This window comes from Vanacampus margaritifer, chromosome 4 (assembly GCF_051991255.1).
Source record: "Vanacampus margaritifer isolate UIUO_Vmar chromosome 4, RoL_Vmar_1.0, whole genome shotgun sequence".
In the NCBI taxonomy this organism is placed as follows: domain Eukaryota; kingdom Metazoa; phylum Chordata; class Actinopteri; order Syngnathiformes; family Syngnathidae; genus Vanacampus; species Vanacampus margaritifer.
This window is the reverse complement of record NC_135435.1, coordinates 9,644,756-9,664,987: the sequence shown is the minus strand read 5'-3', so window position 1 is coordinate 9,664,987 and position 20,232 is coordinate 9,644,756. Positions and strand designations below refer to the sequence as shown.

The 20,232-nt window shown below is 38.6% G+C and overlaps 1 protein-coding gene across 1 annotated transcript in view; it reads right to left on the bottom strand.

Annotated features, from left to right (window-relative positions):
- Positions 1-1,679: 1,679 nt before the first annotated feature.
- trip4 (thyroid hormone receptor interactor 4) overlaps positions 1,680-20,232 on the bottom strand; it is a 76,455-nt gene continuing 57,902 nt past the window's right edge. The window contains exon 13 of the mRNA XM_077564752.1: positions 1,680-5,802. Within this exon, the coding sequence (XP_077420878.1) occupies positions 5,738-5,802 (65 nt within the window). The 3' untranslated portion in view covers positions 1,680-5,737. The remainder of the gene's footprint in view (positions 5,803-20,232) is intronic.

Genomic DNA, 20,232 nt, shown 5'->3' with positions numbered 1-20,232 from the left:
GTGACGTTTGCAAACTGAACTGTGATTGGTCGTTTCCTGAGCCTTCAGCACCCGTGATCTCATTTTAGGTCGACAGCAAGTCTGGATTTTGCTGCTTAACTCATATTGCACACTATTAATCAGAAGGCCGTGTTTCGACTAGCAGGGCTGTATAGAACATATTGTAAAGAAAATATCTAGATTGACTTCCTTTTTTTAAAGGATTTGCCATTCATAACAAACATGCATTTGTGGGAGGAGCCACATGACTGAGTATGTGCTGCGTGCACGCTAATTGTGCCAAATGTTCAACGCCTGTGCCAAACAGCTCATTCTGCTGTCACTCTTGACAGTTGTTTAGTATTTCTTTGGTGGATTGAAGTCTTATCAGTAACCAGAAAGAAACAATAGAAATTGGCTATTGTCCAAGTGGGAGCCTCGATAGCGTGTGGATGAGCAATACACAGACAACCGCGACAGCCTGGCATGCCGTCCCGTCCCTCCCCATGCTGGAACTGAGCAATCCCAGCAAGTCGGCCGATGCGGCTGTGTGGGTCACTGAAATATGAGCAGCACGTATTCTAACAACTCGTGAGAACAAGATAGCATGCACACACATACTGTACAAATGAAAGTTCTTGTAATAACAATGCAAAACCACTTCATTTATCTCGTGGTTTGACGAGGCTTCGGGGATCTTTATCAAAAATGCCTCGCAGAATCAGCCATACATTTTTACAAATCATCCACTTCATATAAATTGTTTGAATATTTGCCACGATTGTTGTTTACGTGGATATTTAATCTATCCAATCGTCTCATCGACATTTTGATTACACATTCCTCCCACTTTTCTTAAGATAAGCTTTTTCAAAGCACTATTAAATCATTCAAACCCAAAAACGTATAAGTACGTTTTTTTGAATATTTTGTTCTACACTCCCAAAAACTTATTTATACGTTTTTTATGTTTTTTTAAATTCTTATGTATACAGAAGGCTTTGAGACAGCTTCTGACATGAAGAGGTCGCTTAAAGCAATGGTAATTACAAAAAAACGGCCGGCAGGTGGCAGCAGAGTATAAGAGATCAGCCGGGGCCATGTTGCAACAAGCTCTTTTTCTCCAGTGTTTTCAACAGATTTGTGAATAATGATGAAATTTAGCTGTTTTGGAAACAGATACAAATATACTTTTTTTTCCCTGATGAAAAGAAGAGACTCAAATCTTTCTTTTGGTACGTTCCATGTTTTTATAGCAATAGAACAGAATATTCTGTGGACCTTGCAAAATCAGTCATAATCCAGTAAAACAACTGGAAGCGAAGGGGGTTGCTTCAGTGAAAATGGCTGGGAGTGAATGAGTTAATAAATAAATCAGTGATGGCCAGTGCAAGTCAATTCAGAATATATTATTGAAACTATTTTAACTATTTATATACCATTTAACTAAACCAATAATAGTAAAACAACGTTCCAAAATGATAGGAAGAAACGACAGGACTGACATTTTTGGTTAATTTTAGTAGTGAAAGAGCCCAATTGTGGACCACAAGATTCCGCTAGCAAGTCACTGTATACTTTTAAACAAACATTTAAAATTTTTGAAATATTTTTCATATCATTTGCTGTTTCAACATGGCAGGTTTAAGCTTGACAATATCCGCCTAAAGTGTACATAAATGATGAAAATCAACAAAACATGAGTGTAAATATTTATTGCGCAGCGATTTCATTTCAAACGGCTTATGTATATATTTACTGATATGCAAACACACACAGTACATCAATTATAATTGTGACCGGCTCTGGAAAAAGTGTCATCGTGCCCAAAAAAATAAAATAAAAATTTAGATATTCATATATTCAAATTCTACATTTAATTCCCTTTAAAATGATATATAATAAATACATGGACGTAACTGAAAAATGGACAAAGCTACAGCAATTTTAATGTTGCAAGGTTGATATTTTGAAAAAAAGGGGTTTCAAGTTTTGGTACTTACATCTTTCAAAAAATGTCCATAGCAACCGGTACCTTAGGGAAAAGATACGAACCTGAAATTTCCAGGAACTGTCAAAATATCAGTGGAAAATCAATTGCAATCGCAGGTAAGGCCATCGTCCAAGATTTGAAGTTTGACATTTCAACAGATGAAATCAGCCTCAACTTTGAAGATCACGTTAAGATTACAAATCATTTTCTGAGGCATCAGCCAAAGTTTGGGGATTTTATTGTTGCTCCTTATGGTATCTTCTTGCTTAACTCATTCACTGCCATTGACGGCTATAGACGTCAAAAATTCATTTGAACTATTTCTATTAGTTTAATATTTTTTGTTAACAAGAGTATGAAAACCTAGGGAAAAAATGATTGTACATTTAGACCAGATATAAAATTTGTGATTAATCGTGAGTTAACTATTGAAGTCATGCGATTAATTACAGTTAAAAATTGTAATCGTCTGACGCCCTCATTTTTAATAATTTTTCTTTTTTAGAAAAAATATTTAAATTAATTAATAATAATAATGATAAATTATTTTTTCTTTTTTTGAAAAAAAGAAAAGATTATTAAAAATGAGGTCGTCAGGCGATTCAAATTTGTAATTGTAATTAATCACTTTAATAGTTAACTCACGATTAATCACAAGTTTTCATACTCTTGTTAAGAAAAGTGGAAACATTTTTAAACAAATCGAATTAGTTCAAATTAATTTTTGACATCTAAAGCCAATGGCAGTGAATGGGTTAAATGAGGTCATATGACCACAGTGGGAAATTTGATCCGTCATTTTGTGTGAATTCAAAGATTATTTGCCATTAAGTGTAGCCCGTCACAAGTAAGACCAAATGCATTTGGTCAGAAATTAAAAATGTTTTGATGGTTCAACATAATTGTTTTTTTTTTCTCAACGCAATTCATAGGAGCGCAAGTCACTCCAAATTTTTGCTTTGGAAGGACCACCGCGTTGGAATTTCATGTTGTTCATATTTGATTGTTATTTGGGCCCACTTAAAAGAGCATAAAATCAACATTTGTGGTGCAACTGGAGGCAGACGTAAGGAAATTCTCCAAAACTATGCCAAATGTTGTGACACTTGTGCCCCGGGCGATAGCAGAGCATAATAAAGTCGCTGCGAGGTTGTGTTTAGACTGAACACGTAACCAAATCTTCCAGAGTTATCTTCCGTGGCAGGGGCGCGTTGGTACACGCACCAGGAGATAAAATAGCATCCAAGGCGTCCAGGCTGAAGAATTAAGCGCATGAGCGTCCACCACCACAGTGTGGTTCATTCTTCGTGCGAATGAAAGCGATCACGGCCGCAAGGACGGCTTCGACAAAACCATCCAAAGCGCGTTCCACACAATGGCAGCTTTTATCCCCGCAATGAGCAAACAAAGGGACGTGATCAAGGCTCGCTGTACATTGCCGCACTGTGGGAAAGCAATGGAAGCCATTTGGATTGTGCTGGACTGACCCCGCCGCTCTTGCCAAAAGCCCTCCGCATAATCACCCCTACTGTGCCCGAGTAATTGTCTCTCTGTCTGAAATAAATGAGTAGGCTGTGTTTGTACTGGCCGACTATTGTGGGTCTCAACGTGGCCTTAAGGTGTTAGCGGGGTAATGACAGGCTACGTGGAAAAAGGACGGCTTGACGCCTTTCTTTTGACGTCTCACCTCGCCGGCAGCTGCTCCTCTGCAGTCGCCTTCCAACACGCCAGATGGAGATACTTGAGAAATCCTCGTGTGTGCAAAATGACATTAAGACGTTCTGCTGTTCGATTTAACTCATTCACTGCCATTGACGGCTATAGACGTCAAAAATTCATATGAACTATTTCAATTTTTTTTTTTAAATCCACTTTTGTTAACAAGAGTATGAAACGCTAGAATTTTTTACTTTACATATCAGAACAGATATAAAATGTGTGATTAATTGTGAGTTAACTCGAGAAGTCATGCGATTAATTATGATTACAAATTTTAGTTTTCCTTTAAAAAAATAAAAAATTAATTAACTGCTACTGACTGCTATAAACGTCATAAATTGATTTAAACTATTTTCTATTAGCTTAAAAAAATCCACTTTTGTTAACAAGAGTATGAAAACCTAGATTTTTTTTTGTACATTTAGAACAGATATAACATTTTTGATTAATCATGAGTTAACTATTGAAATCATGCGATTAATTACAATTAAAAATTGTAATCGCCTGTCGGTCCTAATTTTTAATAATCTTTTTTTTTTATGAATTTATGGCAGTGAATGAGTTGCATTCAGAAGAATTGTTTCCTTTACAGAACGTGAAAAGTAAGGACTTCAAACAATAGCAGTTTCTTGCTTCTACTTTTAACCATCTCAATTATGTTCTGTATAAAGATTGACAAACACTTGGAAGATTGTGCTTATCCTGTGTGTTCAGGGAGTCGTCCACCTGGCGACTGTGAACTGCTATTCGTACCCAGGACCGTTAGACTACATTTCACAATTTCGTCACATTTTTGGGGGCTGCATCAACACTGCAGGCCTGATGAAATTCTGATCATTAGGGACATGACAAATACACAATTGGAATCGGAAAATCGTTTTTTTGAGTGCATCGAATCGAATTGTTCCACTTTGAAATAAATAGAAATGTATCAAATTGCAGTTCATTGGAGAGATAGAAGGAAATGGTACATTTACAGTCCTGGCAAGTTCTCTCAAATGTTTGTAAAATGACGACTATTTCAGTAATCGATTAGTCTGTCGAGTATTTTTTTGATTAATCGATGAATCGGACCAAAAAAATATTTTAATTTCCATCTTTTTCAAAATCAGGACATTATTTAAAATCGGCATCGTGTGTAGTAAGTGCACAAACATAAATGATGAGTTATCAGTTTGGGTAATAAATGTTGATCATTTCTTCCCAGAGTAAAAGCAGTTATTCTATTTAGATTCAAAACAAAGATAATCGGTACACTTTCATGGGGGATTTCAGAAATCGAAGATTTACTGTTGAGATGAAAATCTGAGCATTTGCAGACAAAAAAACTAACAATAAGTGATTCATTGATTATCAAAATTATTATTGATTTATTTGATAATCAATTAGTTGTTGATTGTCTAATGACAACAAAAAAGTCATTGCATCATACTTTTGAACTGCACCATATTGAATCGAATCATAATACCACTCAGTGGAACTGAATCGTTCTACTTTTAATTTAAACCGCCCTTGAATCGTTTTGCACCCCACGCATCGAAAACTGGGTCAAATCGTCTTTTGTGGAGAGGTACACACCCTACTGATACCCCATCCATCCATTGTCTTCACAAGGGTCGCGGGGGGTGCTGGAGCCTATCCCAGCTGGCTTGGGGCAGTAGGCGGGGTCCACCCTCAACTGGTTGCCAGCCAATCGCAGGCTGACACCCCATTTTTTTGGAATGATTACACGCACATTTGAATGAGTTTCTTCTCTTTGTTTGAGCATACACGGGTGAATATACGTCACCAATCGAAGACGTCGAGCTCGTTCACGATAACCTTTTTAATTCCCTTTTCCGCACTCCCTGTACACGAATAACACGTATGATCCAATATTCTTGTTTCAATTTAGAATAGAAAGTACATGTTCCCAACTCATTTGCATGTATGAAAACGAAAGCTCGACTAAGGATTTTCTTTACCTTCTATTCAAAATACTGCTATCGTTCTGAACACATGAGACAGACGAGTGGATCTTGGCCCAGCGGTCGCTTGACTTGGACGTCACTCGGCGGCCGAAGCGACCAGCCCCTTCTTGGCACCCTGGTGGTAGTGACTCTCCAGCTTCCCTGCAAGAGAAAAGGGGGGTGGGAAAGGGAAGGGGGCGGGAGGAAGAGATGAATCAAAACACCATCAAAGGGACAGGGTGACCTTTCGGAGAGCTCAAGGCCCGCTGATTAGAGGCGGCCTTGGGTAGACACGGGAGCGAGCCGAGCACTGCGAGACGAGACGGGCCGGCAAGAGAAAGACGGAGCTAAAAGGCCAACCAGATTCTTTAATCCGTGGCTGAAAGAGATTAGAATACAGCCTTTGTTGGCGGCAAAATAAAGTGTCCTTTAATCTGGTTATATGGACGGACATCCACTGGTAACATACACCGCAAAGACAAAGAAAGACTCCCATGCAACTAATTCAAAGACGCCCACCTTGAACTGGATGAAGGCAAGAAAAAACGAATCTACTGATTGAGCCTTGAAATGTTTCCACATCTTCTGTACAGAAAACACTTTGGACAGTTTGCCATCGTGGGAGTGACAATGAACACGTTAGTGATGTGGTCAAGACTTGCTCTGCTTTTAAATGCTACGCTTCAATGAAGACAAAAATGCGGCACCAATAAAGCAGATGGTTTCCCGACAAGGGTCCACTCAGGCTCGCCCCCCACCGAGAAAAATAGTTTTTCTATGCTACTCTTGCCTACTGCTTGTTCATGGAGCGTTGTGTTGTTTGTTCGTTACCCTAATGGACGTCACCCTGACATTAGATAATATTATAAACTAGACATTACACAAAGTGCCATTTCTGCAGAAATGTGCGTGGGAATGCTAAAAAGCTGAATGCTAAAATTGTAATGCATGTTCTTAAATAATCTCAGTGAAATTACAATCCATTTCCTGATATGATAGTCAGTTGGTATCGAACCATCGAATGTACTAAAATGTGGTCCAAGCGAGGTTTGAACCCAAGTACTCCGTGGTTGCAGGCACTTGCGCTAACCACTGAGCTAACTTATTCAAAATCATGGCTAATTGCATATTTATTTTGAAAAGTCTCATCTGATGCTGAAAGCGAACATGCATTTAATAACTTCAGTGAAATTATAATCCATTTCCCCAGGCGTGTATATCACTTATCATAATGGCCATGGATATGTTTGCTATGTACAATCAGAGATGGGATTCAAACCTATGACCTCCTGGTTACTGGAAAAAGCACTTTACCAACCGAGCAGTATCAGACAGCTGGCAATGATGATAAATTGTATGCATGGACGTGGGCGCGAAAAATGAGTCTGTACCATTGAAAATGAATGGGGAAATTTAATATTTCACATTAAATTGTGTGAATGCTGTAAGTCATGTGGAATCAGATGATACATACCCCAGGAGGTGTGAATTTTTGAAGCAAGTTGAAATGTGAACGGTGTGAATCGGAAGTATTATCTGGGAGTTATTGCGTGGGAAAAAGTGAGCGGAATAAGAAGTGCCAGAAATAATAAAGGTTAGAAACAAGACCATTCACAATTAGTATTAAAGTGTCTGTCAAGTAGGAAGCCCCATACGCAACAATTTCAATGAATGCGTTGAGTACAATGGCGTGCAGTTCATCAACATTTGTGGCGGGACATTCATAGTCAAGTGAGCACAAAGTGGACTCCACAAATACAGGAGCTATTCTGTGATTTTTTTCTCTCTCAGTATTTTGATTCATGAGTGTAGGCATGTAACGATTAATTGGCAACTAATCGATTTTTATTAATCGATAATCATTTTGGATGATCGATGAATCATTTAGATGTGTTTTTTAATGTAAAATTGTCCAAATGCTCACAATTTCAGATCCTCAACATTATTCTCCGACTTCTGTAGTCCTCCATGAAAGTGAGCCGATTATCTATGTATTGTGCTAAAAATAAAACAATTATTTTTTACTTATCTACCATACCTATTTTCCTCAAGCTACAGACAAAACCAGTAACTAAATCATGTTTGTGCACTGCCAATTTAAAATAATGATTTTTTTTCTCCATCCAATGTATCGATTAATCGAAAAACAATTGGCAGATTAATCGATTACTTAAGTAATCGTAGCTCTGGCTGGGTATCAATACGAATTTCCTGAATTGATTGATTTGCAATTCACAAGAGTCGATACGATTAAGTTTTATTTCCCGATTCGATTTGATTAAATTCAATCCCATATGGATGACTATACAAATATTTATGTAATATCAATTCTTCTTACATATCAAAAACATGATTAAAAAAATCCACAAACCTTAAATTCCAAATGAAATTATGCGGAGGTAGTAACTGGTTAAAAGATTTTGTTGATTTTTGTCCAATGTTCAATATTTGTAAATATAAATGAAAAAGATTTTTTTGTCTTTTGATGTGTCAGGTCATTTTGTAAATGAAAGAAAATACATTACTGTGCAGAGTAAATTTCAAGAAAACCGACAGATACAACAAAAACATTTAGGCTTTTAAAATTCCATCTTTTCATCAAATGAGGGGAAAAATATATTAAAATAAATGATTTATGGTTTTGTGAATCGATTTGATATCGATAAATCATTCGTGTTTTTTTAAACCCAGCCCTAGTTACAGCCCTAAATGAGTTCACTTAAAACAAGCATTTTTTTGGTTAACAAAAAAAAAAAAAAAAAAAAAAAATGCTGATTGTGCAAAATAGTACTGCCTTTGTAGTTGTGAAGTTGCGATTCAGAGAATTCAAGGAAAAGAAAACATCAAGAAACCAACGGCGGTAAATGATTTGCAACAGCAGTGAGCAAGTGATAGTGGAAAGGTGATGCCTAAATGCAATCCATACATCAGCGTGAGCGTCTATATGCGGCCTCATAATCCTTTCTATGTCAAGAATGAAGCCAGCAGAATACCATCAGCAAGCATATGTTAAGTGCACCTGCTCAAAGCGTTGAGCGCGTTGCCATTTCATCGCTTTCATTACTTTGGCAATTGCCACCGTTATAAAACCTTACTACCACTCCGGGAACATTTGTCGGGAGGAGAAGGCCAGTTGTTTTTTCTCTCCAAAAGAAACATTTGATGAGGTTGCTGTTGTAAAGTATGCTCATTACTGGCGAGTAAATAACTCCCTGCTGCTGAATTTTGGATCATCCGTCTTGGCTCCAGGGTGACGTGTCGAGTCCGGTAAGCGCCGAGTGCAGCTCGGTGAAACGCGGCCATTCTGCTTGTCCGACATTCCTTGGCTGTTTTCGCCGCGGCTGACCCAAGGGAAAAACTTGCACGGGCAAGGCAAGGCTGGTGAGTCGCACTTGTGCTCTCTTTTCATGTTGTCAAGTTATATGCCGACCGGCGGCGGAATAAACAAGGTGGCCGAGACGAGTCGCCATTTGCAAGTCTTGTGATTGGCCGTCAGTCAAAGTGCTGCTTAGCGGCTGCAAATACGACTGGGACAGAAATGCCGATTCCGCTCAAGATTCAATTCTCAAATGATATGCATGAGCTCATTAAGTCAATAGAGCCACTTGATTCGAGAAGGACAAAAAGGTATGGATGCAAAAGTAGACACGAATCATCACATAAAACAAAAAGGAAAGTTAAAAACCATGACGAATTTGAGAATTAACTCTTTGACTGCCAAAAACGTTAAATGACGTTTAGTAAAAACCTACGGAGGGCCGCCAAGGACGTTAAAAGACGTTCTCCAATTTTTTATTTTTTGGAAACGGGTGGAGGAAAGCCTTGCCCAGCTGTGGTGAAAGTTTCAAGCAGATCTAGTTAGCCTAATAACTATTTTGGGCCCCTAGATGGCAGCAATGACTCTCTTTTGACAAGATTGGGTAGGCGTCAGTAGAAGACGTGAGGCGGAGCTAGAGGGGACAATGGCTGGGGAAGGGAAGAAAACATGGCGACCGGTTGCAAGCAGCTCACGGTCGAGCATTTTTTTCAAAGACGAAAAGCATCGACCAACGCTAAAGAGCACATTGATGACGACGATGATCATCATCGATGATGATGATGGTGACTCCGAGGTTGACGCCGAAGTTGGAAGCGCTGACGCGGCGGCTATGACGACGTCATAAAGGTTCACCGGCTAGCGATGCTAACACCGGAAAACGCGGAGCACAACCGAGCACGCTCAGGCGGACGTTCAATCGGACGACGAAGAGTGCCCCGAGTCCAATGCATATTCATTGGAGGAGTGGGTACAGTCTGCTACTTGCTATTCCCCGGAAAAAAAGGCCGTCAAGAAAGTGTAGCGTCTGCACGCGAAAGGAGCCATCGCAAGTGAAACTAATCTGTTGTGCAAATCCTGCTCCGTCTCCTTGCACGCATGGGAGCGTTACAAAAAAAAAAAACTGTATTTGAAACATCCACATAATTGTAAGTAGTACCACAGTTGCACACATTTGTAAATAGTTTGCGAAATTGTTTTGTCAAATTGTTACACTGTTGAATGGAAATAAACGTATTTTGCAAACTAAAAACACTTTTTCATTGTTGGTGAAAGCGTTTTACAGAAGTAAAGCACTATTTAGGTGTTTGTGGCATCATTCATGGACAAAAAGAAGTGTACAATTCACTAGAGTGCATGAAATAACATCGTTTCACAAAAAGCTCTTTTTCTCCGCTTTGTTTCAAAACAGAGCATTTCGGTGAAACTAACCATTTTCTATTGTTGATTACTGAAGAACGGAATAAGGTAGAAACAAACTTTTTTTTCTGATGAAAGATGAGAGTTCAATCTTTCATTTGGTAGTATGTGTGTTTCCATAGTCCAAACACAACATTTTCTGTGGACCTTGAAGGATCAGTCAAAATGCTTAAATCGGCTGGCACTGGCGACATCCCGTTTCTGAAAACGTTTGGCAGTCAAAGAGTTAAGAGAGTCGTCCTTGCTTGCCAAAGGCGCCTACTGGATGTATTTCGGTAAACTTTTCAAGAATTCTATAGCTTTGAGAGGAATGCTATATATATATATATATATATATATATATATATATATATATATATATATATATATATATATATATATATATATATATATAAACGTGGTTTCAGCAATGCGCAGCCACATTATTGTGTGGAATGGTAAATTAATTACATCTACACGATTAGGGCTGCAACTAACCATTCTTTCAGTAATTGATTAATTTGTCAATTTTTTTGGTCTGATTTTAAAAATGTTTATACTTTCCAACCCGTTATTTATATATATAAAAAAAAGGTCACCATTTCAAATCGACAGTGCATAAATACAAATGAATTCATATTCAGTTACTGGTTTTTGCTCTGCAACGTGAGCAAAATCGGCAAAACTGTTGTTTTATATTTTCCATAGTAAAAAAAAAAAAAATCACTCAATAGCGCCACCTAGGCATGCAGTAACCTCTATTCATGGAAAAGGGGAACTATGAGTCAGTTGGTTAGTATGTAATCACTTAGCATAAATGCCATGGATACATTTGTAATGTACAGTCGGAGGTGGGATTCAAACCCGCGACCTCCTGGTTACTAGACAGTGCATTTTACCAAGTGCGCCATTGAGCAGTAATACAGAGCTGGTAATGATTTTTTAGTCAAAAAAGATATCTAAACAAGTCATTGATTGATAGTTGTCGATTAGTCATTGCACCACTATTAGTAATGTATTTTATTCATCAATTATCAAAAATAATTATCGATTAATTTCATTATTGATAAGCAGTCAATTAATCATTAATTACACCTCTATGCAATTAATTTCATAATTGATTAGCTATCAATTTATTGTTATACCTACATAAACTATAATAATGTATTTGATTAATCGATGATCAAAAAATATTGATTAACTTGATAATTGAGTAATTGTCAATTCATTTTTGTACATACATATTGCCAATGCCAACCATCAGTCTTTGGGGTATTTGGCTTTGTCAGCTTCCCAACCTTCCATTTGCTTTTGGGATACATTTTTCATTGGTGTCATATTAAACTATTGTGCAGTATTGATTTTTTTTTTAACTCTTTGACTGCCAAAAACGTTAAATAATGTTTCGTAAAATCCTATGGAGGAGTGCCAAAGACGTTAAAAGACGTTTGTTTCAAAACAGAGGTGAAACTAACCATTTTCTATTGTTGATTACTGAAAAACGGAATAAGGTAGAAACAATCTTGAAAGATGAGAGTCCAATCTTTCATTTGGTAGTATGTGTGTTTCCATAGTCCAAACACATCATTTTCTATGGACCTTGAAAGATCAGTCAAAATGCTTAAAATCGGCTGGCACCCACGGCATCCCTTTTCTGAAAACGTCTGGCAGTCAAAGAGTTAAAATATATTCATCTCAAGTTAAAAAAAGTAAAGTATGGAGACAAATAACTTATCCGGTAAAGACAAATTAATTTCTTTGCACAATTGCACGGTTGTGTGAGCTGTCAAAAAGACATAAGTGATCACCCCAAAATAATTAAGCAGCTTTAATATAAATGCACAACACTAACCCGCGCATACATTATTTTTTTTATACACATGTATGAACAACATGCATGAGGGTTACATTACACTGCCAGCAAGGTCAGACGGCCTGTAGTGTGAATATCGTTAAAGGTTGGGAAGCTGCAGAGGGACAAAGAGAAAATGTGGAGGAGAGAGGCTCAGGAGCGAGAGAGAGGATGATGTATAAAAAAGGCTGGCTCATCGATTGGCTGAGATAATTTGCCATTGATCGCTGCGCTGCTTGGAGTTTGCAACCAATTGGAGGCCATAAAAAGAGCACATGTCACCATCATCAAGATTGTACAACGAAATGCTCATTCAGACACACTAACGCCGTGGAACATATTTACTAATTAAATTGCCGCGGCGCAAAACGGAGGGCTAAAGCTCATTGGTGCCGCAAAGCGTAATCCCATGAGAATTCTTGGGCAGCCGTGAGGGAAATATTTACCGGCGGCCACAAAAGCCATACACATCCATTGACATTGTCAGCGACGTGAAGAACACAGACGACCTTAGATTCATCACCAAAATAATCATTTGATGCTCAGGGTCTCTCTTGATCTGCACAAGAATATATGCATGTAATAAGGTTGCCATTCAATTCCATATTGATTTAGTCAAGAGTAAAAATACACAAACGGTTACATTTGGACAATCTTGAAATATTTTACGCTGCCGGTATGTCGCATGCCACGTCACATTTTACAGCAATAAAACATCTAAAAATAAATAGAATCATGAAAAGAAATCATGAAAGTTATGTATAATACTGAAAAAGTCAAGTGCAGGTAAACTGAATATTTATTTGCTTTTGGAAAAATGATAAATTTGTACCTTGGCTTACATATTTGTGCACATGGAGTACAAAAGTCAAAACCACGATGACAGCTCTGTATATAAAAAAAACCCAACATGTTTATTTCGGTATCAGCAGTAAGTATGTTTACATTCAGGCAAAAACCCTTTTAAAACCCGAATATTGGCAATATTCGGGTTTTGAAAGACCATGTAAACGCGCAAAAAACGAAGAAAGAGCCCTGGGTTACCCCTTTTGTAACCGGAACGCATGTTCAAATAAACACATTTGGAATACCTCAATTGAACACATTGGCATTGATTTGCCTTCTGCACGTGCTCTATTCTTCTCCTCCTTCACCCAAACATATCTTACTTTATCGTCCGACGTTGCTTTGTGACTACAAACGTACGTGTGACGTAATATCCAGTCAAAACGTGCGACGTGTATCCGGTCTTGCCAGCGGTTATTCGCAAAACCCGTTTCCATAGCCAAAATTGGTATTTTCCTTTTTTTTTTTTTTTAAATGCTTAAAAATTAGAATAAAAACGGGTGGATGGAAACCCCACTAATGACCATGCATGCGAGAGAAATTGTCCGCTCAAGCATGCAAACAGGTAATCTCAAATGTTTCGGAAACCGGATAGTTCTGACCTTGACCTGAATTTTGACTGCATGTAACCGTAGTCAGTTTCTGACACTAATATAAACGCATGAAACATAGTCTGAAAGAAGAGTCAAGTCAGCCGTTAGTTACCCCATGACACGCGTCCGGGAACAACTTCAAAAGAAAAGCGTACCATGGCATTGATCTGCATATATTATTTGAAAAGGTACGATTTATTTTGAAGTCGACCTTCCCAGCACACAGTGCATACTATGAACAATTGTTGTTGCGTTTGGCTTGACTACGTCTTCCTGACAGTGCATACATAATAAAATGCCTCAAGAGCATTGTTTTTAACCAAGGTATTCAAATCAAGTGGCAGTTTGATTCAGTTCGATATGATTATCAGCTTTTCTATTATAAATCGGCCCAAACAACCGTCACTTTTCCCCAACATTATACAGCATGTTTCATTTTTGTTGGGTGGAACTTCCCATGCAGCTGTCAGTTATTCGGTTATCAAAGAATGGTCATTTCTGTATACCAGTGGAACATTAGTGGCACCGTGGGAAGAAAACAAAAACGTGCCATTGCTTTGTGATTTGACGACAGCGGGGGAATGCTTGCTGTTTGTGTCCCTTGTTTACAGATAATATAAGCCTTGTGCGGTGTCCCTTTTATCTTTGTTTCATTCATTAACATTTCACTTTGCTTGAGTTGCACAACTAACAACCCTATCGCTATGCTGCAAACACACACTGCAGTAGAAGCATAAGTCAAATCGGAGTTTACCTTACCATGGTGAAGAAAACCCAATTGATAGCCTAATTGAATCTATCGTAATGTATTGTGATATGTCATGTAAAAGCCTGAGGGCAGGTGGAACATCTAATAGGATTCTTTTTATCGAAAAAATGAATGTGAAGGGGAAAAAAAGTCTCTCACGAGTACTTGGAGCCAAGATTATGTAGGCGTTCCCATCTGAAAATCCAGCGCCAGTTGCTCTCAAAAGAACACATCTTCTCGCCCACTTCTGTCTTTTTCTGATACTAAACCTCCAGCTAATAGCGTTTGGAATGTGAAAGCAAGCTGATGACACTCGTGGATGTGAATAGAAACCCTGAAAGCCACAAGACAGCGGCTAAACAGTGAGTGGAAACCCCCCCGCTTGGATTCCCATCTTGCTGTTAGTCACACCTAATTTAGATTCCCTTCCTCGGCTTGCGAGCGAGCGACTTCATTTGCAAGCGGATAGAGAAGGTGCTGTTTGAGACTTGTTTGCAAGGGCTTCGGGAGAATCATCAAGCGTGCGTCCCGCTGGAGAGGAAACAGCCTCTCTGCATCTTTTGGTCTCTCTGAAACCTCGCGGCCTGAAGCTGTTTTTACAGACTGCGATGGCTGAGTGACTTGTCCAACCAACAGTGGGGCTGCTGAAATGGTTCAGTCACGCACATGACAGCTCGTCACCACTCACGGGAGAACCGGCGTCTGACAAGTCATGGAAAGAAAAGGTGTTGCTGCTAGTGGAGTAGCGATGACATGATGATGGCTGGAATATGTTGCTGCCCGTTAAAACAACAGATTCAACCAGATCAGGTTTTTCTTTTGGTTTTGAGGCAACTTGAAGGGGTTTATATCCCCTGTTGTTCCCCAAACCATACCATGTCATATTTTGATTTAGGTCTTCAAAGGGTAACAGTTAGCATGAGTCACATTTTATGATTTGGTAATGGCGCAAAAGTCATCTTACTTAACTACATTCAGCTTCATTAGCATATTGTACCCTTTGCCATAGGGTAATAATTGCTCCTTCAACTGGAAGGGCAGCAGGACCTCAAGCAAGATGAGCCTGCTGCAACCCTATTAACACAGGAAAGCAGTACAAAAGCCTTTAGGTATTCTGTATTCAGAGGGGGATAACACAAGAGTGCTTGTTACTGTTGTGCTTCACTTGCTGGTCTTAGCTGCTGCACACACAGGCTGACTCAATATACACGCTGATTGATAAAAATAGATACGTTAGGAACTTGGAATAAAGGAAAATAAGCCAAATGTTTATATATCTGCCAGTGTTTCCTAAAACTTTCAACTGACTAAATGACTGTTACAAGTAGACAATTAGATCGCCATTTCATATTGACGAACACATAAATGCCACACAAGATTAACTTCGGTAATATGTTGAACATTTAAATTATAACCTCAGAAAATACTAAACTGTTTTGTTGGCAGACCCCACACACAAAGATAAAAAACATCGGGCATTTAACAGTTTCCGTCATATTGTGTGAGGGGCGTTCCAATAGTGTCAACACAGCTAACAAAAAATACACGGACTGAGCGCCGACTGACTACGTTTACATGCAGGCAATACCCATTTTAAAACCCAAATATTGGCAATATTCGGGTTTTGAAAGGCCATGTAAACACGCGCAACAACCCAAATATGCTCTTATTTGGGTTTTTAAAACGCCGAATAAGACCCCTAGGTTACTCCTTTCAAAACCCGAATCCTTGCTCCTATAAAGGCATTTGGAATACTTCCATTGAACGGCGCATTGTTTTTCGTTGTGCGCATGCTCTATTTTCTTATTTGTCTTCTTTTCATCTTCTTCTCCACTTATTTTAATTTGCAAGCAATATTGGTTGTTGTAGTAACAAGTTGTATGCGCAGCTCCGTCCCACTCACTAAAGGAGCCTCGCTTAAATACATTGATTTCTCTGCGACATTTTTACATTATTTTCGAACGGGTAATTCCAATCAAACACAAATGGCCATGTGAGTAACTCGGTCTGCCAGGCATGTAAACGTGTTACCTCGATTGTTTCACAAACAGAAATTCTGACCTTCACCCAAATGCTGACTGCTTGTAAACGTATTCACTGAAACAAGTTTACGTCTGTCATGTATTTTTATGAGACTTTGCGTCATAAAACATTCGGCGAAAAGGTGGGCATCCGTCAATGATGGGCCTATGTAACGACGGTTTTGCCCTCCTCTTCATATAAAGACTCTTTTACACCACCGGTCAACAATCCAGGAAGCTTTTCACACGTGATCTCACGTGAACACCCAGACAAGCAATTGCATCTGAATACGCGGCAATGGTTACAGAGTCTTTCTTTGGAAAAATACTTCCTGCCATCTGGGGAACAAAAAAAAAAACTGACATTGGGTAGGCCAGCTACCATCCAAAGACAGTTGGGATAGGATCCATCACACCAGCAATCCGAGTGAGGGAGGATAAGTAGTTCAGAAAATGGTTGGATGGATATCAGGTAGGACATTTTATTTACAGTTCCTTCTTTGTTCATCAGTCAGAGATTTGATTGGCTACAATCCGTTCATGTCACAGTCCACAGAGTCAATGGCTCAAGAGTACCTACCCCCCGCCCCATACACAAAGAGTTTTGGTGATCAATTTACTTTTACTTTATATTATCACATCATGTAAAATAATTTTGAGGATTTAATTGCCAGTTTGGAATAAATAAAATCTTGAAACCCTCAAAATACATTTTCAGCAATTATGTTTGGAATAATGACACTAGAACAATTTGCTTATCATGTATCCAAGTTGGTCAATACTGTCTCTGGTCGAATGAGACAGTAGGAGGAAATGGATACCTACACTAAAATGAAATGAAAAGCAACTATAAACATTGCTTAAAATAACCAATGCAGTATTTCCTCTCAGACTGCTACTAATCATTTCTAATTGGAAAAAAAACAAACAAACCAATAAACTACACATAGAGGTAATCTTATGATGGTGGCTAAAATGAGGTCTAATGAGGCACAGCATAATCCTGCTGTTACACAACATGGTAAATGTTTGTACAGCATTTATTGAACACAGCATTTCAATAACTGTAATTATCGTGGTTTGTGGAAGCCACCCCAAAAAGTATGAATATACAACATGTTTGAAACTTGAAAATATGTAAGAGAATCATTCAAAAGTGATTTTGTTTTGAGTACGGTAGTTTGAAAGTGTCTGTGATTATCTGTTTGTTCCCCAAAAATAAACACAGTTGAATATAAAAGAAGGAGCAGATGTATGTTCCTCCTGGAAGCCGTGTGTTACACATCCTACTCTGTTAGAGCACCGCTGTTGTTTGGTTCTTCATTTGGAAGTGTGTTATTTGCAAAAACACACACAGTGGTAAAGGTTTTTTCTTTTATTTTTATTTTTAAGTAGTGCAGAAATAAATCTTCAGATACTGAAAAAACAGTCAGTTGGTCACTCTGCACTGAATTTACCTGCATCCAGCAAATCCATAACAGGGAGCGAGCTCTTTAACGCAGTCCTGAATCATTGTTGAAGGAGAGCCAGAGCTTATCAATCACTCTGCTCCGATGCTGACGCAATAGGCTAGTGCCTCAAGTTTTACTGAGAGGACTGGAGATCACAAAAACATGACTTTCAACACTCATTTAGATTCATGTTAATAAATATAACTAAAGTGAAAACTAGTCTTTAATATTGCACATACAACTGTAATTTCTCTAATGGTCCATTAAGTTAGTGAATATATGTGGTGTGCAAACTTGTAGCACTGACCTACATTTACAACTTAGATGAAGTGTATGAATTGATTTGCAACAGTCTATTATCTTCATTTCATAGTGTGTGTCTTGGGTGCACAGCTTCCAGTTGTTTGTGGGTTGTTTTTTTTCTTCTCCCCAATCAGACTTCATCTTCATTGTATTGCCATGTAAATGTAATTTGCCCAAGGCCTTCAGAATCCCCAGTGCTGGTTCATCCCACACAAACATCAGATTAATGACAGTCTTTTTGCCAATTTGGAGGGTTTTGTCCAAACCAACCCAACTTTTTGGGTTGATTTGTATAAAGCAACCCAGAAAGAAACTTGGGTGATCGGTCCATTTTAAAAAAAACAACTAATATTTACATTTTTTGATTCAACTGTTTTTAGAGTGTGTACAGGTTTGTAATAGATGTAATGCTAGATAACAGTTTAAGTACTGCATGTTTCTTGCTTAAGTAATCAAGTCTGTCTCTCTGTAATGCTACACAGTGTAGCTATATTGTGTTTTGACCTCATCATCATCACTATGATAATACATAGCAGAAAGATACAGTATCATATGTTTGAACAGTGATGCCATCACCTCGAAACACTTACTCCACTAGATCAGTGGTTCTCAACCCCGGTCTTTGAGTACCCCTATCCAGCCTGTTTTCCAGGTCTCCTTCAGCCAACACAGCTGAAAATCGTTATCAGGCTTCATGCAGAGCTTGCTGATTAGCTGATCGTTGGAAACACCTGTGTTGGTGGTTGGAGACATGGAAAACATGGCTGGATAGGGGTACTCAAGGATCAGGGTTGAGAACCACTGCACTAGATTACTCATCTGGAGTAGAAATCTGGGAATGCAATACATATAAATATTAAACTGATATTGAGATTATTATACTGTATTTATCAGTTAAGCAGAGAATAAAATAAAAAATACTGATTTACTAGAGCAAAGCAAAAAACAAAAAAAACACCCTGGATTCTGTTGTTGGCTACGGTACGGATCCTAGAAGTTGAAGTCAGCTATTTTAAACTAAAAAGGAAAACCTTTTCGTAGGTTGAGGCTGTGACGTCAATGCACCTACAGTACACTCCGGTTCAGAACAGAGAAACATTTCCAAATAAGTAAATATGAGGCTTTGTAAAGATGCCATTCGTATGACTATTAAACTAGTGGTGATCGGGCTAGAAAGAAAAATAAGTAATTAAAAAAAAAAATCAGTATTCCGGGCATTTTTGACAACCATGACTTGGAAATCTGTCGTGGCCCAGTTGGGCCAGCGTCTGAAATTAGGTATTAGCCAGGCACAGCGGCGCATTGACCACGGGTCATCGCTAATGTTGAACCCTATCAAGTCCTTCTAGTCCAGTATGAACCATGAAGACCACTTAGGACATTGGGTGTAGGTCTGCGTCCCAAGAATTCAAAACCAATCACAGAATCGGCATTCACTTTCTATGCTCCATGTACTGTATATATAACAGATTCCCAGAAAAATTCAGCTCTGCTGAGAGTCTGAGCTTTGAAAAAAAATAAAATAAAAAATCAAGTTGAATACACACCTTTTCACTGCTACGTTTGACTAAAACACTATCACTTTTTTTGATATTCTATTTTCACTTCAGCTCATAAATTTTACTCTGATATCTCAATGTATTTTAGGGTGTATTAGGACCAGAAAAGTCCTTTAGTCCGCTTGTTTGGTCCGGACCAAAAGCGGACTTTATTTTTTTCGTTTGGTGCGGTTCATATTCACACTGTGTGCTTTTTGCAGATGGACTATATTGTGTAATCACGTCAACCGTGTGACGATCTGTGCTCCCATTGGACAAAAGTGACGAGGGCTGAATGCAAAACCAAAGACGGAAATAGAGGAAAACATGAAATCCCAACATGCTGCATATGCCCTGCATATTTGTGGCGTTATTAGATGCAAAATATTTGCGAGCGTCACTGGCAGCTCATTCAACGCTGTTTCTTTGGAACGCGTCATCGATTGCGTGCAGTAACCGGAGGAGCAGTTGCGCTCCGCGTGCCCACCACAACATGCTGACAACACTGTGGCTAAACAGAATACGG